General features: G+C 33.2%; 1 protein-coding gene across 5 annotated transcripts in view; it reads left to right on the forward strand.

Annotated features, from left to right (window-relative positions):
- Window positions 1-21,227, forward strand: part of PRKD1 (protein kinase D1) — a 504,884-nt gene that overhangs the window by 427,982 nt on the left and 55,675 nt on the right. For all 5 annotated transcript variants that reach the window (XM_074235395.1, XM_074235396.1, XM_074235399.1 and 2 more), the window contains 5 exons: window positions 5,309-5,513; window positions 8,442-8,565; window positions 15,079-15,156; window positions 17,642-17,921; window positions 18,881-18,933. In XM_074235395.1, coding sequence (XP_074091496.1) covers window positions 5,309-5,513; window positions 8,442-8,565; window positions 15,079-15,156; window positions 17,642-17,921; window positions 18,881-18,933 — 740 coding nt within the window. The remainder of the gene's footprint in view (window positions 1-5,308; window positions 5,514-8,441; window positions 8,566-15,078; window positions 15,157-17,641; window positions 17,922-18,880; window positions 18,934-21,227) is intronic.

Here is a 21,227-nt window from a genome sequence, read left to right on the forward strand (position 1 = left end):
AAATAAAAGGGCCATAATTCTTTAAATTATAATAGAGAAAGAAGTTCAGCCTTTGATATTTTAATGGTGTTCTTAAATGTTAAATACTAAAGAGTGTTCACATCTCTCCTGGATCAGAATCCCATTTTACTGTGATTGGTAATCTAAAGACCTTAAATCCAGGATTACCTACAATCTTAATTTATTGATCTTGCTCCCTGCCTCCACCTATTTATTTCTCCCAAATAGATAATACACTCAATAGTCTTCCCAAAAGGAAAAACAGAAAGGTGGATATTCTATTAATGAGAGACAAATTATAACCTCGTTCTTCCCTCCCCTCCATAAGGTTAGTTCATTTGGGTGGAGCACATGCATTGTTAACAAAACATGCATACTACATATATGTTTAATCTGGAATTTGTGCATTTATTTTTAAAATTATTTTTATATTTTTATCCTATGTTTTATAAATTTAAAAACATTATCCTGGGTATTGTTCTGTAGGTTTCACTTGATTACCAAAGAAGTCCAGATGCGAAAATGTTTAAAAATTCTTGCTCAGACTCTTCAGAACAAATTGGGATTTTCAGGGGATCCATTATTAAAAAAATACAAAAACCTTTTTTGACCTTCCTTTTAGAATTTGGAACACGACATGTCATAAAAAATTATGAATGGAAGCAGAAAGTGCTCTACCTCCAGTCATAGGATTTTGATTCAAATCTAACCTCTGACACTTTCTACTTTGATGACCTTGGACAAGTCACTTAAGTTCCTTGAACCCTCAGTTTTTTTATCTGTAAAAGAGGCAATTGGTCTAGATGATATCTGATTTCTCTTCCAGCTCTAATACAGATCACCCACTCTCAAGTTGAAAAAAAGAAAAACAAACAGCCTAAACAACCTAAATTTTCCTTCCAGAGATTCCAATACCATTCCATTAGTCCTCAGACAATTGTAAAAATATTGTAAATTGTAAAAATTGTAAATATTGTAAAAAATTGTAAAATATTTCATGATCTTGTACAGATCTAGTATCTGTTTCCCAGTACATAAGAGTATCAAAATAATGTGGAAAACATGAAAGTGTTTTGGATATTGTGAGAATTCTGAGCAGAATAGGCAAAGATATGGTTTCTGGAGGGTGGTGCCAAGATGGTGGAGAGAAGCCAAGAAGTTGCCTGACTTGTCCCCAGTTTGCCTTGGAAACAATATTAAACAAAACTTCTAAAAGAATTCTTCAGTGATGGAATTCACAAAAAGATGGAGTGAAACAACTTCCAACCCAAGAAAATCCAGGAAAGGTCTGTCTCACTTGGATAAAAAGTTAGCACAGCTCAGTGCAAGTAGTATCCAGGAATGCTAGTAGGGGGCTTTTAGCCCCAGCATAGATCAGCAGCTGTGAGGACGCTAGTTCCAGTATAGCAGATTACTAGCCCTGAGACCCACGTACAATAGGTACAACTTGGCCAGGTCTTCCTAGTGCAGTGGGCAAGCCACTAACCCCAGAGGCACTGACCTAGAAATCCAGCTAGCTCCCTGAGAAAAATCTCCAGACCTGATGAATTTACAAGTGAAGTTTACCAAATCTTAAAAGACCAATTAATCACAATCCTATTAAAAACTATTTGGAAAAATGGGTAAAGGAATCTTAACACGTTTCTTTTATGACTTAAATATGGTGCTATTACCTTAACCAGGAACAGCAAAAATAAAATTATAGACCAAGTTCTTTGATGAATATTGTTCAAAAATTTTAAATAAAATATTAGCAAAAGCATTACATTAATTTATCATGAGGATAATAATGAATACATGATGGTTTATACCATGATTGCAGTACTGATTCAACATTAGGAAAACTATCAACCTAATTGAGCATATCAATAACAAAACTAAAAGACATCATATGTTATCTCACTGTATAGCACTCATTCTTATTAAAAACATCAGCAAACCTAGGAATAAATGGAGTTTCCCTTAAAACAATAAGTAGTATCTAAAACCAACAGCAAGTCTTATATGTAATGTGGATAAGATAGAAGCATCTCCAATAAGATCAGGGTGAAACTAGGATGCCTATTATCACTATTATTCATTATTATACTAGAAAATTTACTGTTGGCAATGAGAAGAAAAAGAGATTGAAGGAATTAAAATGGGCAGTGAGGAAACAAAACTATTACTTGCAGTTCCTATGATGGTATCTTTAGAGAATTCTAGAGCATTGACTAAAAATGTCTTGAAATATTTAAAACTTTAGCAGAGTCACATAAATCATCATTTCTAAATATTATCAACCAAGCTCAGAAGCAAGACCAAAAGAGAAATTCCATTTAAAATAGCTATAGACAACCTAAAATATTTGTCTACTTCCCAAGACAATGCCAGAAATTATAAGAAAACAATTACAAAACACATCATACAAATAAAGTCAAATCTAAAATCTGGAAATCTAAAAGCTAGGAAAATAGCAATTGCTCATGGATGGTCACGCTAATATAATAAAAATGGCAATTCCACCTAAGCGAATGTACTTTTAAAGCGCCACCTCAAACGATCAAAATAATTATTTTATAGAGCTAGGAAAAACAATAAAATTTGTACAAAAGAATAAGAGATCAAGAAAAAAGGAAATTAATGAAAAAATGCAAAGGGAGATAGCATAGTAATACCAGATCTAAAATTATATTATAAAGCAGTGATCATAAAAACTATTTGATACTAAGAAATAGGGTTGTGGATCAGTGGAACAGGTTAGGTTCAAAAGATAAAGTGTTAAATGACTATTGTAATCTACAGTTTGACAAACCCAGAGATCCCAGTTTCTGGGATTTACCAAAAACTGTTGAGAAAACTAGAAAATAGGGGCAGCTAGGTGGCGCAGTGGATAAAGTACCAGCCCTGGAGTCAGGAGGACCTGAGTTCAAATCCAGTCTCAGACACTTAATAATTACCTAGTTGTGTGACCTTGGGCAAGTCACTCTTAATCCATTGCCTTAAATATGTAAAAAACAAAATTTAAAAAGAAGAAAGAAAACTAGAAAATAATATTGTAGTTGCTAAGCATAGACCAACTTCTCACCTGTATACCAAGATAAAATCAAAATGGTTATATGATTGAGATTTAAATGGTAATAGCATAAGTAAATTAGAAGAGCAGAGAATAGTTTGCCTGTCAGACCTATGAAGAAGGGAAGAATTTATTACCAAACAAGAGATAGAAAATAGAATGAAATGCAAAATGGATAATTTTGATTACATTAAATTTAAAAGTTTTTCACAAATAAGAATAATGTAACCAAAATTAGAAAGAAAGCCAAGATTTGGGAAGCAATTTTAATGGGTTTTTTCCTCAAATATAGAGAGAACTGGCTCAAATTTATAAGTATACAAGTCATTCCCCATTTGCTAAATGGTCAAAAGATATGAATAGGCAGTTTTCAGGTAAAGAAATTAAAACTTTCTAGAAGCTTATGAAAAATTGCTCTAAATCACTATTGATTAGAGAAATGCAAAGCAAAATAACTCTGAGATACCACTTCACACTGATCAGGTTGACTGATATGACAGAAAAGGAAAATGACAAATGTTTGTGAAGATGTGGTAAAATTGGGACACTAAAGCATTGTTGACAAAGTTGTGAACTGATCTAAACATTCTGGAGGGACAACCTAGAACTACAACAACAGGGCAATCAAATTGTGCATGCACTTTGATCAGCAATATCACTACTAGGTCTGTATCCTAAAGAGATCATAACAAAGGGAAAAGAACCCACATGTCCAAAAATATTTATAGCAGCTCTTTTTGTGGTCGCAAAAAATTGGAATTTGAGGGAATGTCCATCAATTGGGGAATGGCTGAACAAGTTGTGATATAGGCATATAAAGAAATATTATTGTTCTATATGAAATAAGATTTCAAAAAAAACAAACCTGTGGAGACATACATGCATTAATGCTGAGTTAAGTGAGCACAGCCAGGAGAACAATTGTACACAATAACACAGTACAATATAATTAAAGACAATTCCAAAATCTTCATGATGGAAAATGCTGTCCACATACAGAGAAAAAATTATGGAGTATAAATGCAGATCAAAGCAAATTATTTTCACAGGTTTTTTTGTTTTTTTCCCCTTTTATTCTGTTTGTTCTTTTACAGCATGACTTATGTGGAAATATGTTTCCTTGATTGTACATGTATAACTCATATCAGATTGCTTGCCATCTTGGGAAAGAGGGAGGGAGGGAGAAAATTTTGGAACTGAAAAATCTTATTAAAAATGTTGAAAACTATATGTGTAATTTAGAAAAAAATACTACTTACAATTTTTTTTAAAATAAAAGATGATTCCTTTACTTGGAAGTCTTCCATTACTTGAAGTCTCCAAGACCGCCTTTACTTGGAGACAAGTATATTTTACCTGAAAGGAGAAGGTGGGAGTAGTTCTCCGAGAAAACATTTCAGCATTGCATTTTGGAATTTAATTCTCTGGATTAACTGCCAAAATTGAGAGATTGGCAATTTTCCCACTCCCTATAGCGTGTTGTTGACTTTGTGTCAAGCATGGTGAATATCAGGGTAGGTTGACAGCTACAATGATGGGAGAACAGAGTGATTTCAGAGATGTTGATTTCTTTGAAAATGCTATTTCCCATACAAACTGAAAAATCTCATAAACTCTCAATTTATCTACTTTTGTAGCCTGGCAGGCTCATGTTTCCTAATCAATCAATTTTTAATTTTAAAATACATTACATTATGACTTAATGATAATATATTATATTCATCAACAGCTAAATATTTAGGACTATGTTTTTTACATTTTGATTGTCAGAAATTAAAGACAGTTTCCTAAATGATCTGTTTCTTCTTAGAAATATTAATTAAAAAGTATCAACAGCATCATTCAGTGAATCTGATTGTCTTCCCCCCTGGGTAACAAGTTATATAAATATACTCCAGAATCCTCTGTGTATTTCAGCTTGTCAGAGTGGAGACAAAGAAGTACTGGATTTATTGGGGTAGTAAGAGATCTATGCTTTTGTGTCTGCTGTCACCTTTATAAATGGTAGAATTATCTATTCCTCTACATCAGTAGGTCAAAGCAATTCAAACATCTGCCATTTGAAAATAAAACAAACATCTTTTTCAATAGACATAGATTCCCAGAAAAATAAAATAAAATAAGAAGTACTTATAAATAAATATCTTTTTGTATTACTAATTGGATTTTCATTAGGCATGCTCAATTTTATTTTAGCCCCTGGTCCCACAGATGATTGTTTATTTTCATAGTTGACTTAATCTAATTTTTCAGATTTACTTAGCCCTGGGGCAGAGGCTGATGTTGTTATGGAAGAAGGAAGTGATGACAATGATAGTGAAAGAAATAGTGGGCTCATGGATGACATGGAGGAATCAATGGTCCAGGATTCTGATTCACCTGTAATAGAATGCCACAATGACAATGGGGATGTGCAAGACCCAGATCAAGACCATGATGATTCAAACCGAATGATCAGGTGAGAAACTCTAGTATTCATCCTCTAAGGGTACAAATAGAAAAACAATAGAATCAGAAGTTTTAAACTCTTATCTTGGTGATATTTTAAAAATATTAATGGAACTGGAATTGTGTAGAGGGCCAACATTGGAATCAGGAAGACCTACCTCTGACATATATTAGCCTCAGAACTTCCTCAACTTACTTAACATCTTAGTTACCTAGGCAACTGAAGATTCTAAATTATGAGAGATGGTAATCTGTATCAGTGAATGAGTTTTCAAACTGAGAGTTCCCTACACTGATGTAATCATATGTCTGAAACCCAGGCTCTCCTCTTTCCCCTTTACCTGGCACAGTGGATAGAGTCCTAGGAAGACAGGAGTACAAATCTGACTTCAGACACTCAATAGCCATGAGATCCTGGGCAAGTGACATAAACTCTATTTCCCTCAGTTTCCTCATTTGTAAAATGGGGGGGTATAATAATAGCATCTGTTTCTCAAGATTGTTGTGAGACTCAAATGAGGTAATTATAAATTACTTAAAACAGTGCATTATATGAAAATTAAAGAGCTATCAAAATAAATTGGTGAAATCGTTGTAAACTATGATTTGTAAGTCCAGTATGGATTCTTTATTCCTGGTACTTCTTTGAATTCAGTTAAATAACAAACAACTATTGAGCCCTCTGGTGTTCAGGTATTGTACTAAATACTGAGAGAAATGAAATTTGATTAGTAAGACCAGGGTCCTTGCCTTAATGGGATTGAATGATCTGTTTGAGAGATTACACATAAAAGGATATCCATTATACTAAAAAGTTGCATGATCAATGTCTGAGACTTAGAAAACAACTTTACATAGTTTGTGGATGTTATGTTCCCATTTTCTTTCAGTAATCTCTTCAAAATTTGCTGATTACAAGATTAGTTGACATCTATTAAAAATTCCATCAAGATATATACAAAGATATGATATCTGTTTTTTCCATGTACTTATAAGACTCATATTATCCATTAAACTGTATTACAAATCTGATCTTATTTCATTTGTCACTATAATTTCATATGTGTAAGTAAAATATTCCAAAGAATTAACTAGTTATCCCCCCTAATGAAAATACTAATATCATATATCCCAACAATTTTATTCAATTTTAGAAATTTCTCAGCCATCTGTCTAATCATCATGAAATATATAAGAAAACTAGTAGATATCAGCTTATCCCAATATCACTTTTATCATCTCAAAAACCATAAAAATATTAAAAATAATGGCTATAATAGTAATAGTACTCATAATTGTAATGCCTTAGTTATTTATAGTTTTCCCTTAATCACTCTAAGAGAGTAGTATAAGATATCCACATTTTATAGATGAAGAAAAACTCAGCTACACTGAATTTAAGTGATTTGCCCACATATTATCTATGTTCATTATAAATTAAAAGTCTCATTCCTCTTTGCTAAGAGCAAATTCATTCATTGCCAAATTCATTAAAATTCAACAAGCATTTATGTGCTTACTGCATGAGGCACATTGTACTTGTCCTAGGAAGACAAAAACAAAATCATCCCTGCCTTTATGGTTATCTCCTACTGGGAGAATTAAATTTATGTACAGATAAATAATTGCAAAGTAATTTCAGGAGAAGAGCAATAGATACTGAGCAATCAAGAAGATCAAGAAAAGACTTGAGAATGAGATAGCACCTGGGTTGATTCAGGAATTTAAGAGACAAAGAGGGAAGAGGGATGTCTATGTGTGTCTTTTGTGTGTGTGTGTGTGTGTGTGTGTGAGAGAGAGAGAGAGAGAGTTTAGGGGAATGGGACAAAGAACTGAAGGATTCATATATAAGATTACACCCCAAAAATGCTTTATTTTAAAGAAGTGTTGGTATAAAGATTTAAAGTTGGTATTTGAAAAATACCAACAATTGCCAAATAATCCATTAATACAACTTGACTGGCTATTTTTATGCACTAGATGAGGTCTGTCCTTTGGCCATCTGTCTCTTAAATAATGCATGCTGTTAGTAACCATGGCCTCTGAGAAAGACTAAGTAGAAGAACCAAAACAAATCTCTCCCAAGGACTGGAAAAACAACTCAAAAATTCAAACCTGGGTCTCCTGAGACTTAGTTCCAAGTGACCCTGGTCAATTAATTGACTTCTCTAAGGGTTGGGTCATATCATCTAAAAATGAGGGGTTTAAACTAAGTCTAACTGTAAATTTGCATTTGGATTTTGTGATCTGGAACCTATTAATAATCATTTTCATACATGAAGGACATCACAGTTTTAGTAGTAGGCACTCTTCAAAGCAGATTCACATTCCACTTAACAAGCTTAGATAATGTAAAAACACACACAGACTAAGCACATATCTCTAAATTGCTCATAAAGTTGATAATATCTCTAAATAGAGGGATAGGATTTGGACATTCAATTCCATAGATACTAATAGCTCCAGGGTAAAGGAATTTCCTCCAATGCAGCTGGCACCTTCTCAGAAATTTACATTCTTAAGTTTCCTAAAGTAGTGAGAAGTGATTAAGTAACTTGACCATGGCCACACAGATAGGCTTTGTCAAAAATGGGATATGAACTCAAGTTTTCAGACAGCTACAAAGTTATCTACATTATTAGTTTTAAATATTGTGCCTCTCCAAGATAATATTTTAAGTCCAAAATTCAGATGTTTATTAGATGTTCATTAGCTTTAATGTGCCTATATGAAGTCAGTCCTAGCTTTCAGTGTGAGCTACTTCTATATGTATATAGACCATACTGTTTATTATAATGGGAACTATATGATTACGTTAATACTTCATTTCTGAAAAGATACATATGTATATTAATAAATACATGTATATCTTTGAATATTGTGACTTCTTTATATGTGGAAACATTTCTTCTCTAAAACATTTTTACTTTACTTGTAGTCCATCAACCAGTAACAATATCCCTCTCATGAGAGTGGTTCAATCTGTGAAACATACAAAAAGGAAAAGCAGTACGGTAATGAAAGAAGGATGGATGGTTCACTATACAAGCAAAGACACACTGGTAAGAATCCCTGTGAGCAAAGCCTTCTCTTTTCGATCTAGTCCTAATTATCTAAGTTGCAACTATTTTGTAAATGATGCTTGATGCTTAATGTCTGAGCCACAGAGAGTGAACCTCGACCTACCTGTCAGGAGAGAATTAGTTTAAACACATAGCTAATCTTTAGGTGTCAGATACAGTTGAGAAAGCAATTGTATTAGGAAAAAAAATGTGAAAAGAAGTTACCAGAAAACAAGATCATTTATTCTCTTGCTTAAGATGTTCTGCAAAACAGCTCTAACTTTTGTCTGTCAATTTTCTGGCAGTCATAAAAGCCACGTACGTGCTTAAGGCACACTCCTACATGTTCCAGGCTTTTAAATGAAACATGACATATTAGGAAGGATAAGAATGTAGCTAAATGCACTTGTACTTCCTGAATATTTAATGTTCTTCTGCTGTTTGACCAGTTCTATATAGTAATAGTCTTCTATGTAATTGTTGTATTGTTCAGAGGAACACTTAATTGTTCTTAGGTATTTCAGTTCATTTCATAACTCTGATTTTTCTCACGTTCCTAACAGAATATAGAAGTGATAATTAGTTTAAACTTCTAAAAGAGCAATTAATAAGTGACCATTTATTGATCAGTCAATTGGTGACAAAGCTAGTATGTGACCATTAGAACTTGCTCCCAGATCATCCAACTTTCTTTAGGCAACACTGTCTCTCAATCTACTATCAATATTTTGTCAAAAATAAAATGAAATAATCTGATCAACTGTAAAAAAATGATCTAAGAAATGACAATCCCACTTATAAATCTCAGGATTAATTAGTCATTTACATTTGATGTTCTGTTCCTTTTTGTTCTTTTCAAAAAGTTCTCAAAAATCACCAAATTTAGTTCATTACGGTTTGAACATAAATTGAACTTTTTTTTTTCTTTTTAATGGTCTTTATACTGAGAGCCAGTATTGTACAATAGAGAGCAGGCTGAACTTACTTAAATCAGGAAAATCTTGTTTTAAATTTTGTGTCACATTTAATTATGTGGAAGTAAACACTTAACCTACACTAGGCTATTTTAGACAGGCTACAATAGATGTTCTCATTTATGGATGAGTTTTTAAGGTATATCATTTGAGTTCTCTTTACCAGATGAAAAAAATGGCCATTAGAACCACTTTTAATTCCTTTCTAAATTTAATTCTACAAACTTTTAATCCTTCTCAAAATTATTTTCCCTTGAAAACTCCTCACTTCTTGGTGTATTCACAATATACCAAGCAATCTTATGGAGAGATTACAGCATGGATATCTTAATTCATTGTAGAATATGCTAAATGATGATGTTTTGTCATTCATTCTCAAAGAAGACCATGACATCATAGAGGTGATGTCATGACATGCCCATGAAGTGGATTTGAATTGAGGGGATGCTATGCTATGTCACCAGCTTCACTTTCTCCTTCATAGCCATCTGGGTCCAGTGACCAGATATAAAACCAGGATTATTAGATGTGAGACAATCAGGGTTAAATGACATACTCAAGGTCACACAGCTAAGTGTCTGAGGTTAAATTTGAACTCCTGACTTCAGGCTCAATACTCTACCTTCTGTGCCATTTAGCTGCTTATGCTAAACTGAAAAACATATTACATGGAAATGATAAATATCATTGAAAGGATAGAAAGCTACTGATTACTGATTTGGGAATAATTATAGGAATCAGCTGTGTATGTGTCATTAGTTCATATACTGGTTAAAGCAAAGGGCAAAATCAACCTTGGCAGGGGATGGGAAGGTAGTATAAGAGGAGAAAAGATCTAATTATAATAGCACCTATATGATTTATTTAAAGAGACTGTTGGTTTTAAATTGTGAAAATGAAGAAAAAGATATTGACACTGATTTTCACCATTGCTTAGAGAATTTTAACTTAGGTAAAATATGTTCCATAATGTAGGGGCCTAAAAGAAATCTAAACTACTTCTCTTGGCATTTGATCACTTTGCAGAGGAGAGGCATGGAAACCAAGGACATCGGGTCTGTAAATATGATATATATGATGACAAGATGATGGGCAAAACAGTAAAAACCACAGAGGGGGGAAAACCAGCTTGTACAAAGTTAGCTGAGTCAAAAACTTAATCTTTCTCATATAAAATAAGCTTCAATAATAATAAGAGAATTGTAAATTAAACAACTCATGTTTTATCTGAATTGATAAAGAAGCTCGCCCTCCCCCAAAAGGAAGCTAGCTATCAGTGCTGGAGAGGCTGTGAAAAGACAGGCATAGTAGTATACTATTAGTTAAGTTGTATATTGATCTGTTCTAAAATGGAGTGGAATTATTCTGGAAAATACTGAAGAATTATACAATAAATGTAGCTATTTGTATCTATTTACTCAGAAAGCCTATTCCTTTATCTAGGTTCTGAGACCCAAGGAGTTCAAAGACAGGGGGGAGAAAAGATTCCTTAAACATCAAAATATTTATATTGTATAGTTCATCATATGGTTCAATCTTTTTCAGTTGTGCCCATCACTTCATGACCCCAATTGTGGTTTTCTTGACAGTGTTATTGTAGTTATTTACAGTTTCCTACTCCAGCTCATTTTACATTTGAGAAAATTGAGGCAAAAAAGCTGAGTGATACCCCAAGGTCTTACCTACACAGGTAGGAAATGTCTGAGGTTAGATTTGAACTCAAGGCAGTAAGTATTTCTGACTCCATGCCTGGCACTCAATCCACTAAAGCACCTACCTGCTTATAGCAGCACTTTTATTTATGAAGCAAAGAGAATATCACTGATTAATGAGAGGACTGACCCAACTCTGGTATTTGAATGTAATAGATTATTACTTCTATGCAATGAGAAATGAAAACTAGGGACAGCTAGATGGTACAGTAGATAGAGCACTGACCCTGGAGTCATGAGGACCTGAGTTCAAATCCAGTCACAGACACTTAATACTCACTTAGCTGTGGGACTTTGGGCAAGTCACTTAACCCCATTGTCTTGCAAAAAACAAAAACAAATGATGAAGAACTATAAGAAATTCAGAGAAACAAGGGGAGATTTGTATGAATAAATACAATGGAATAACTATTAGCACGAAGAATGATATACAATATTACTATAATAACTCAAATGAAGTACACACTAAAAGTAAGTCAAAATGTCATTTTTTAACTCAATATTGATCCCACATTGTCAGAATCAAAAGTTCTTTAAATTGCCAGGTAACAGTCATTTTTCATTGTTTTTTGCTTTAACTTTGCTTTTGCTATGGGTTGGTTTAACTTGTTTTTTGTTTTTTCTGGAGACAATAAAGAATTCCCAGGAGTTAGGGGAATATAAAGGCAGGAATAACTTTGATTTTTTTAAAAAAAGGTATAATAAATCTATTCAAAGGGAAATAACCTGGGGATGAGGAGAAGAAATGTCATCCCCAAAGCACTAGCAGATGAAAGTGGAAAAATGACAAAAAACAAACTTGAAATGGAACCAATTTTCTGACATTTCTAAAAGAATGCCCTTTCATCTTTGATCACAGTGAAACCACTGAATTTGGATTTAGTACATGTTGTACTATACTGCATAAGAAAGTAAAAATAATACTTAAAAAGATAAAACTGGGAAGAACTCTTTGAACTAACCAAACACATGCAGAAAACACTGGAGATGACTGTTTTTAAGATGCTTCATGTTCAAGATACCTCAAAGAGAGAAAGAGCCAAAAGAATGTAAACACATAACATTTTTACATACCTGAAAACATGCAAGAGATAGCAGAAACTACTAACCCATATCCCTGCCTTCTCATAGCTATAAAATCCTCTATCACAGGCAAGCTTGTATGTATTATTTTCTGTAACATGCTACAATTATAAAGTTAAACAACTTTACTGAAGGTACTAAGAATAGAACTCTCTCTCTCCCTCTCTCTCTCTCTCTCTCTCTCTCCATATATATATATATATATATACATATATATATAATTTCCCAAAAAAATCTTTTATTCAGTAGAGAAAATAAGATTTAAAAGTTGTCTTCTAGCAACTTCATCTATCCATATTAATATATTCAGCTATTCATATCAGATAAAATGTCCTGATAGATGTAATCAAAGATGAAACCATTTATTAGACAGTCAACCAGCAAATATTGTCTAATGAGATAATCCTTATCAAGCAAAGAATAAAACCGGAATACGTATGTTTATCTAAGTGTGCAACAAGTGTGAAATAGAAATGCAAGATAAATTGCTTTAGCCAGATACTCCTCATTGCAGATGTCATTGTGTTAGTAACATTGAATCCCAGGTCTCTACAAGATCTCAGATGTGTGGTCACAATCAAGAAATTTGCCTACACATGTACATGGTAAAAACCAAGTGGGTGAGGAACATACATTTTCCATAATTTGATATACACTACAAGGGCTATGTCTGTATGTATGTATATGTGTCTGTATGGGTGTGTAATAACAACTATATATCTATAGATCTAACTATAGATCACATGTATATCCATATCTGTGTGTATATGTATAGAACAGGAACAACTGATAAAGTGAACTAGGTCCAGAATTGAAAGAGAATAGAAAGTGCTAGATTACATTTTAGAATTTGTACCATGCTTACCATGATCCCAAGCTCAGAGTCCCTTTCCTTATGATTCTTATAGCCAATACTTTTTAAGTTTGGGCTCTCATCTCCTCTTACTTGGACTATTACTTTTTCATCTTAATTAATATTTTATTTTTCCCAATTTACATGTAAAACTATTTTTAACATTCTTTTTTCCCCAAGTTGAGTTACGACTTTTATCTTCTCTCCCTCCCCCATTGAGAAGACAAGCAGTTTGACACAGGCTACATATGTGTAGTCATGTCTAATATATGTCCAAGCAAGTCATTTTATAAAAAAAAAAAACAGAAAGAAAAAAGTAAAGAGAAAAGTATCTTTGAACTTTATTCAGGTTCTACCAGTTTTTTCCTCTGGAGATGTACAACACCTTTCATCATAAGTTCTACAGAATTGCTTGGGTAATTGTATTGCTGAGAATAGATGAATTATTCAAAGTAGATCATATTACTGTGTACAATGTTCTACTTCTGGTCATTTCATTTTGCATCAGTTCATGTAAGTTTTTCCATGTTTTGTTCTGAGAGTATCCTGTTCATCATTTCTTTTTTTGTTTTGTTTTGTTTTTGCAAGGCAATGGGATTAAGTGACTTGCCTAAGATAACACAGCTAAGTAATTATTAAGTGTCCAAGGTTGGATTTGAACTCAAGTCCTCCTGTCTCCAGGGCCAGTGTTCTATTCACAGAGCCACCTAGCTGCCCCTCATAATTTCTTAAAGCATAGAAATAGTATTTCATTATATTCATATATACAACTTTTCAGTCATTCCCCAATTGATGGACATTCTCTAAATTTTCAGTTCTTTGCCACCACTAAAGGAGTTGCTATAAATTTTTTTGTAAATGTAGGTCCTTTTCCTTTTTCCTTTTTATCTCTTTAGGATATAGATATAGTAATGGTATTACTTGTTCAAAGGAATGGTTTTACAACTTTTTGATATGGTTCCTAATTGCTCTCCAGAATGATTGAATCAGTATAGAACTTCACAATAGTTCCCACCCCTCCCAACATTTGTCATTTTCCTTTTCTGTCATATTAGCCAATCTGGCAAGTGTGTGGTAGTAACTCAGAGTTGTTTTAATTTGCACTTATCTATTTACAGAAAAAATACATTAAAAAAACAAATGAAAAGTTCAAGATATTTATGGACTGTCATGTAGTGAGGAATAAGCAATAAAAAATGAATAGCTTAAGAATGGTAGTGATATTCATGAAATATCAAAAGGTATAAAAGAATTTTTAGCATTATATCCTTTACAGAGTAGGGAAGGACCTCAGAATCAGAGACAGAGCTGCATAGTGTATTCAAGTCATCTAATTCAACCCCCCTCATTTGACAGAGGAGGAAAACTGAAATCCATAAAGGCAAAGTGACTTTTCCAAGGTTACACAAATGTGAAGTCATAAGGGAAGAACTTGATTTCAGGTATTCTTGATTCATAAGCTAGAGCTTTTTCAGCTGTATAAGGGTAAGCCTCACATTGACTTAGAAGACTTGAATGACCTACAGATCTATTAAATTATCAAAGTCTAGGATTGTTATGTATCAAAAGAATCGGAGGTGATTGAAATAAATTCTTGATCTCCTTAGTCATCATTACAGAGATGAAGCATTCTGTCCCACAAAATGACTTGGAGTTAACGACAGAGTATAGATTGGTGATTGGTCTGACCCAGTGTGACATTCTGATGTTGTAAAATAATGGATATTTGCAAACCATTGCAAAATTTTTCCTGTCTTTTCTTACCTATTACCATTTAGTTATCTTGTACTTTTAACAGAATCAAAAAAAGCATCATTGGAAACTGTATTGGTTCTCCTAATTCAGTGGTCCTTGAAAATTTGAAGGTGATTGTGTTTTTTTTTCATTACAGAGGAAACGACACTATTGGAGATTAGATAGCAAATGTATCACACTCTTTCAAAATGATACTGGAAGCAAATATTACAAGGTAAGGAAAGATGACTTCATTTTTTGTTATTCATCACTTTCTGATGTTTTCTTATGTTAATATACTCAGGAATATATCTTGTGGACATTCATAATTAATCCATTTAAATATTACCTTTCTTGTTTCAGTCTCTGTATGAAAATTTCATGAGATTCTTTTTTTATGCAATTTTCTATTCTCTAAAGGATGAAGAAATGGCCTAATGATTCATCAGAAGAATTTAGTTTCTCTTAGAGAATGCAATTTTCCATGGGAAAAAAAAGCGGGGACAGCTAGGTGGAGCAGTGGATAGAACACCGGTCTTGGAGTCAGGTGTACCTGAGTTCAAATCTGGCCTCAGACGCTTAATAATTGCCTAGCTGTGTGACCTTGAGCGAGTCATTTAACTCCATTTCCTTAGATAAAATGCAATGCTGAGTCTCTCAGGTGATTTCTTTTCTGGCATACCTGAGACTAATAAAGATAGGCTAAAGGTGAATTCTTTTTTGTTTGGTTGGTTTTTGCAAGGCAGTGGGGGGGGGGGGCATTAACTGACTTCCCAAGGTCACACAGCTAGTTAATTATTGTGTCTGAGACCTTATTTGAACTCAGGTCCTCCTGACTCCAGGCCCTATCTTCTGCACCATTTAGCTGCCCCAAAGTGAATTCTTATTTAGTTGGTAGATATATTCCCTTTTCTCTTAGCCTCCTGGCACTTTCTTAGAGATTAAGAAATCTTATATAATTCCTCTATGCCTTGCCAGTGTCTTTTATTTCCTATAGAAGCATTATGGTATGGTAAAAAGGAATCTTGGATTTTAAGTCAGAAAACTGGAATTCAATTCTCAAGTCAACTACTAGCTCTATGACTGTGGTGAAATCATTCTTTAAGGTTGGTTCCCGCCCCCCATTCAAAAAAGTCAGTTTTCTAGGTCTCATTTTTCTCATCTGCAAAATGAGGAAATTAATATAAATTATTCTTCTTGCAGGTTGGTTGTGAATTATTTGGAAAATATTAAAAGGCTAGATAAATGGTATTCATAATTATTATTAGAGACAAACCCTTCCATTTGATAAGGTTTCTCCTTCCATTTTCCTAAAGGAAAATCATGTTGGATATTTTCACAATGAAAGACCTTCCTAGTTTTATATTACTATATAAACTATACATTCTGAAAAGGAATCCTATTCTAAGAAGTTTTCAAAGCACTTACCAAAGTACAGCAGAATTGAATATTATGATTTAATTTTCACCCTATATCCATTCAATTTAGCTTCATAGGCTTATATAACTGGCAGGGACCTTAGATTGAGTCCAATTCCCCCATTTTACAGATAAGGGAACTAAGGCCTAAAGAAGACTTGCCTAGAGACTCCCCCAGGTAATATATGGCAAAAGACAATTTTGGACTCAGATCCTTGACTAAATTCAACATTCTTTCTCCAGTCAAAAACCTGCCAATTGAGGGCAGCTAGATGGCTCGGTGGATAGAGCACTGGTACTGGAGTCAGGAGGACCTGAGTTCAAATCCAGCCTCAGACACTTAATAATTGCCTAGCTGTGTGACCTTGAGCAAGTTACTTAACCCCATTGCCTTGAATAAAAAAAAAATTAAAGAATAAAATAAAAAACCCACCAGTCTTTGTCTATTTGTAGAGAATTAGTCACAAATTGCAATAGATCAGATGGAATTAATTAATCTTTTAATTCTATCAAGTTCTGTTTTAAACAAGAGACCACATCTACCCACCAACTTTAACTAAATCAACACCCTCTAGATTAACAACTATAATTTGAAATTACTTTGAAATTTGAAAGTGATGTGAAATCACTCCTCAGTTAAGGAGAAAAGTAGGCATAAATTCTGCACAGATTATTTTGTTTGTCTTGAAAATGATTATATTATTTGTCTTTCACTAAGTAAATGAATCACCATTGCATGAGCAGTAAATATCAGGAATCTCCTAGGATTTGTTGTAATAGTTTCCCTTTCTTCTTGTAACTTGTCCTAAATGCATTTATCTTTAAAATAACAGGGAAAAGTACAATGACAGTATTCCAGTAAAGATTTAAACTAGCAATTTCTCCTAAGCATTACTCACATAGTTTCTTTTATATTGCAGTAATAATTTGTTATTTAAAATCACTAATCTTATTTTATAGTCCTTGTTTCCTCAGATGAATTTAGACAAAAATTAATTTTGTACACTTCCTTTATAGTACTTTTCACTTAAATTTGACTCATTAATTTTGATGAATATTAAAAAAAGCAATTCAAGATCACTTATTTTTCCTTTGTAGACTTGAAGATTTTTTTTGTAGAATTAAGATTAAAATGACTAGGGTATGATAAAAATGCTCATTTTTTAATTCAATACCTTTCAACAATAGAAGTGATAAATAATAGTTGCTTTTCAGTGATGTTTATTGATGTATCCTAGGAGGATACATTCCTTCAGTTTGCATATTTTTGGTAATTTACATATATAATCATTTATTCCATAGGAAATTCCATTGTCCGAAATTTTATCCCTGGAACCCGCAAAACCTTTTTCTTTAATTCCTAGTGGGGCCAATCCCCACTGTTTTGAAATCACTACAGAAAATGTTGTCTATTATGTGGGAGAAAATGTAGTTAGCCCCTCAAGCCTTCCACCAAACAATAGCATGCTTACCAGTGGAATTGGTGTTGATGTGGCCAGAACATGGGAGATGGCTATTCAACATGCCCTTATGCCTGTCATTCCAAAAGGAACACCACCTGGATCTGGACACAGTTTGCACAGTGAGTCAGCTTTTATTTCACTTTCTTTTATTACATATAATATAATGCTTTTAAGATGATGCCCATTTAATTAGGGATGTTGTAAAAAGATGGTAGGTCCCATACCTTATCCACTTCTGCCTCTCCATATGCTGCTGTGGCTTTCCAATAATTAAAATGAACACTTACCTCAGAAGGATATAACAACACTTGGCATCTTTGTATGCCATAATTCCTCCCCCCAAATTATATTTTAAGAAGGTACTATTTTACTATTAAATATAGTTTTAAAAACTGGTTTATAATTTTTATAATTCTGTTATGTTTGCTTTGTGAATTTATGTGAATCACTTATACTTGGTTTAAGCATCAACACCAGTATAGGACTACTATTCTTAAAAGAAAAAGGTGATTTGTTCACCCTGATTGTGACAGATGTATAAGAAAGAGATCTGCTATTTTAGACAGAATCAATGTGAAATATTTCCTTCAGTTCTACCCAGCATGGGACTCTGCACACAGTAGGTGCCCAAGAACTGTTAATGAATGACAGTCTGCTCCCAGGTGATAGTTTACCCATCAGCATCAGGAGCATAGTGTCACAAGTCAGCTGCATGTGGGCACTGAAAGGTAAGTGAGAAAATGTAGATTTTTTTTTTAGAGATCTATTTTCTCTAAAATGGTGATTTTTTAAGAAATTTCATGCAGCATTTCTAATCATGAAGTTGATGCATATGTCCCATGTTTGGAGAGTAAAAGTAATGCATTTATTGATCTACTCTCTATGTTTCCATCTTTGTTACCAAGACAGATGCTAAAATACTGTTAAATAAAAACTTTTAAGGTGTAATTCTATAATTGCAGAATGACAAAAATTATCAATTTTCTTAGAATATCTAATTGATCTAATTTATTTTAAAATAGGCAATATCATTTTTCATTCTTCATTGGTTTTTTTCTTTTTATATGTATGATTTCAGGAGACAGATCCATCAGTATCTCAGTATCAAATTGCCAGATTCAAGAAAATGTCGTGAGTATTTTAGAGCTTATTTTTTTAAATGGAAAATTATTTTAGTGGAAAATCATTTAAGAAAACTCATGCAGCCAAAAATTTATTTTAATAATTCCAATTGGCAGCATTTCATATAGGGCCAAATATGATGAATTTGGATGATCCCTTTTCTTTTTAAAAAAAATTTGTTTATATACTTATTTTTTTCATACATATGCACATTTATATTTTTTATGTTACAAAATTTCCTTCCACCCTCCCCTCAACAGCAAATAGTCAGGTTAGCATTGTACATGCATATTTTTGATAAATATGTTTACAGATTAGTCATTTTTCAGTGTGAGGAATTAGGATTCGGGGAAAGAGATACATAAGAATGATCCCTTTTCCATGAAACTTTACAATATGGATTCTTTGCCTTTTGGGGTTTATGTGCCCCTCTTACGATCTGATAAAACTTATAAACCCCTTTTCAGAGTAATATTTTTAAATGCAAAAAAATAGAATTACAATGGAATTATATTTATTACATTAATTAATTATATTAAACTAGTTCTCATATATATATATATGTATATACTAATTTTTTAAATACAAGTTTAACAACTAACCTATTCTAGATCTTATTCAGAATTTCTCTTCATATAAAACACTAGAAAAATTTTTCTCTCCTGTCTGCCATTATTGCTTGACCAAACTTGCCAGATGAAGACTTGGACCTCTTACAAGCTAGTTGAATTGAGTTACCTTAATGGTCACTTATAACATGTTTCAGTTGCATGCACTCAACCCTAAGCAGAGGTGAGCTCAGATCTGCCTCACCTGCCTCCCGCTTCCTGCGTTAGCCACAGAAATTTTTTGCTTGGTTGTTTCAGTCATGTTTGATTTTTTTATGACACCATCTAGAGTTTTCTTGTTACAGCTAGTAATGTCTGTAACTGATTCCAGACCCTAGGGATCTATCCATTCTGCCATCCAACTTACCCCCCGCCACAGCGGAACATGGGGCACAAACAATATAAAAAAGCACCAAAGCTGACTTTTGTAAAGATCTAGGTTTCAATCCTGAACTTGAAAATAATTCTGTGATCTTGGACATGTCTTTTAGGCCTTTGTTTCCTCATTTATAAGATAGGGTTAATAATATTAGTTACCTTATAGGGTTGTTTCCAGGAAAGTATTTTACAAACCATAAAGTTTTATGTTGATGTAGCATCATTATTAAATGATTCTGAATGAATTTACTAACCAACTTTGGGACTGTATTTCCAAATTTATAAAAATGATAAAAATGATAGTAAGATCACAGGACCACAGATGTAGAACCTAGATATGCCTCCTGGGTCTCATTTTGCAGATAAGGAGACTGACTCAGGAAGATTAAATGGCTTACCCAGGGACACAGATACTAAGCATAAGAATTTTGAGTTGAACCAAGGTCTTATATCTTCTAATATTTAATATGGAAAAAATATGTTGGCTGTTAGAGGGGAAAAAATGTCAACAGTTGTATCCAACGTATTCATTTATTCTGATCCTTTGGCCGTTTTTTAAAGATTTTATTAGATGGTAACAACCTTGAAATACTTTTTGTGACTTGCACTGAAGTTAGGCTGAGGAAAATCTACTAGTTTAGATTTTACACATCCACTTACACATCAGACGATAGAACTACGATCTATGAGTTTATCAGTTGTACAGTACAATATGTTACTATTTTTCTTGTGTGTGTATGTGTATATAAAAATATTTTTTAAAATTTAATGTCATGCAGTTCTATCCATTGCTGAAGTTTTCTAACCAATAGAGTTTTCACAAGCTTTCATAGGAATTAGATGACATTTGTTGCTTATACAGCAAAGATAGAATGAATTCCTAGTTTCAGCGATGTTGACTTTTAGGAGTGTCAGAACCCAAAAAGAAAAGTAGAAAGATCCAAAAGCTACTGGGAAAATGAATACTCATTTTCCCCTTTGGGATATATCCTCATACCCAGTCATGTCTATTAAGTTAAAGTTATTAGTTTCTTCCTTCCAGAAAATTATTGCTGTTCTCAATTGGAATTGTCAGTGAGAAGAATCAAAGGAGGGAGAAAGGGGAAACTTCAAAATATATCAATCTAATTTCCTGTAACTAAATCTTAAAATTTCCAAAATGTTCAAGAAGATTCAAGGACTTGATACTCAGATGGACCTGATAGTAGAGTTTTGAAAAATGAATCTTTAATTGCAGAGGATCAAGGCTGAAAGAAAATATAATAGAAATATGTAAAATCACAAAGGGAATGAATCATAGGATCACCATATCCCAGA

The sequence above is a fragment of the Macrotis lagotis genome, chromosome 4 (genome assembly GCF_037893015.1).
Source record: "Macrotis lagotis isolate mMagLag1 chromosome 4, bilby.v1.9.chrom.fasta, whole genome shotgun sequence".
Classification (NCBI taxonomy): domain Eukaryota; kingdom Metazoa; phylum Chordata; class Mammalia; order Peramelemorphia; family Peramelidae; genus Macrotis; species Macrotis lagotis.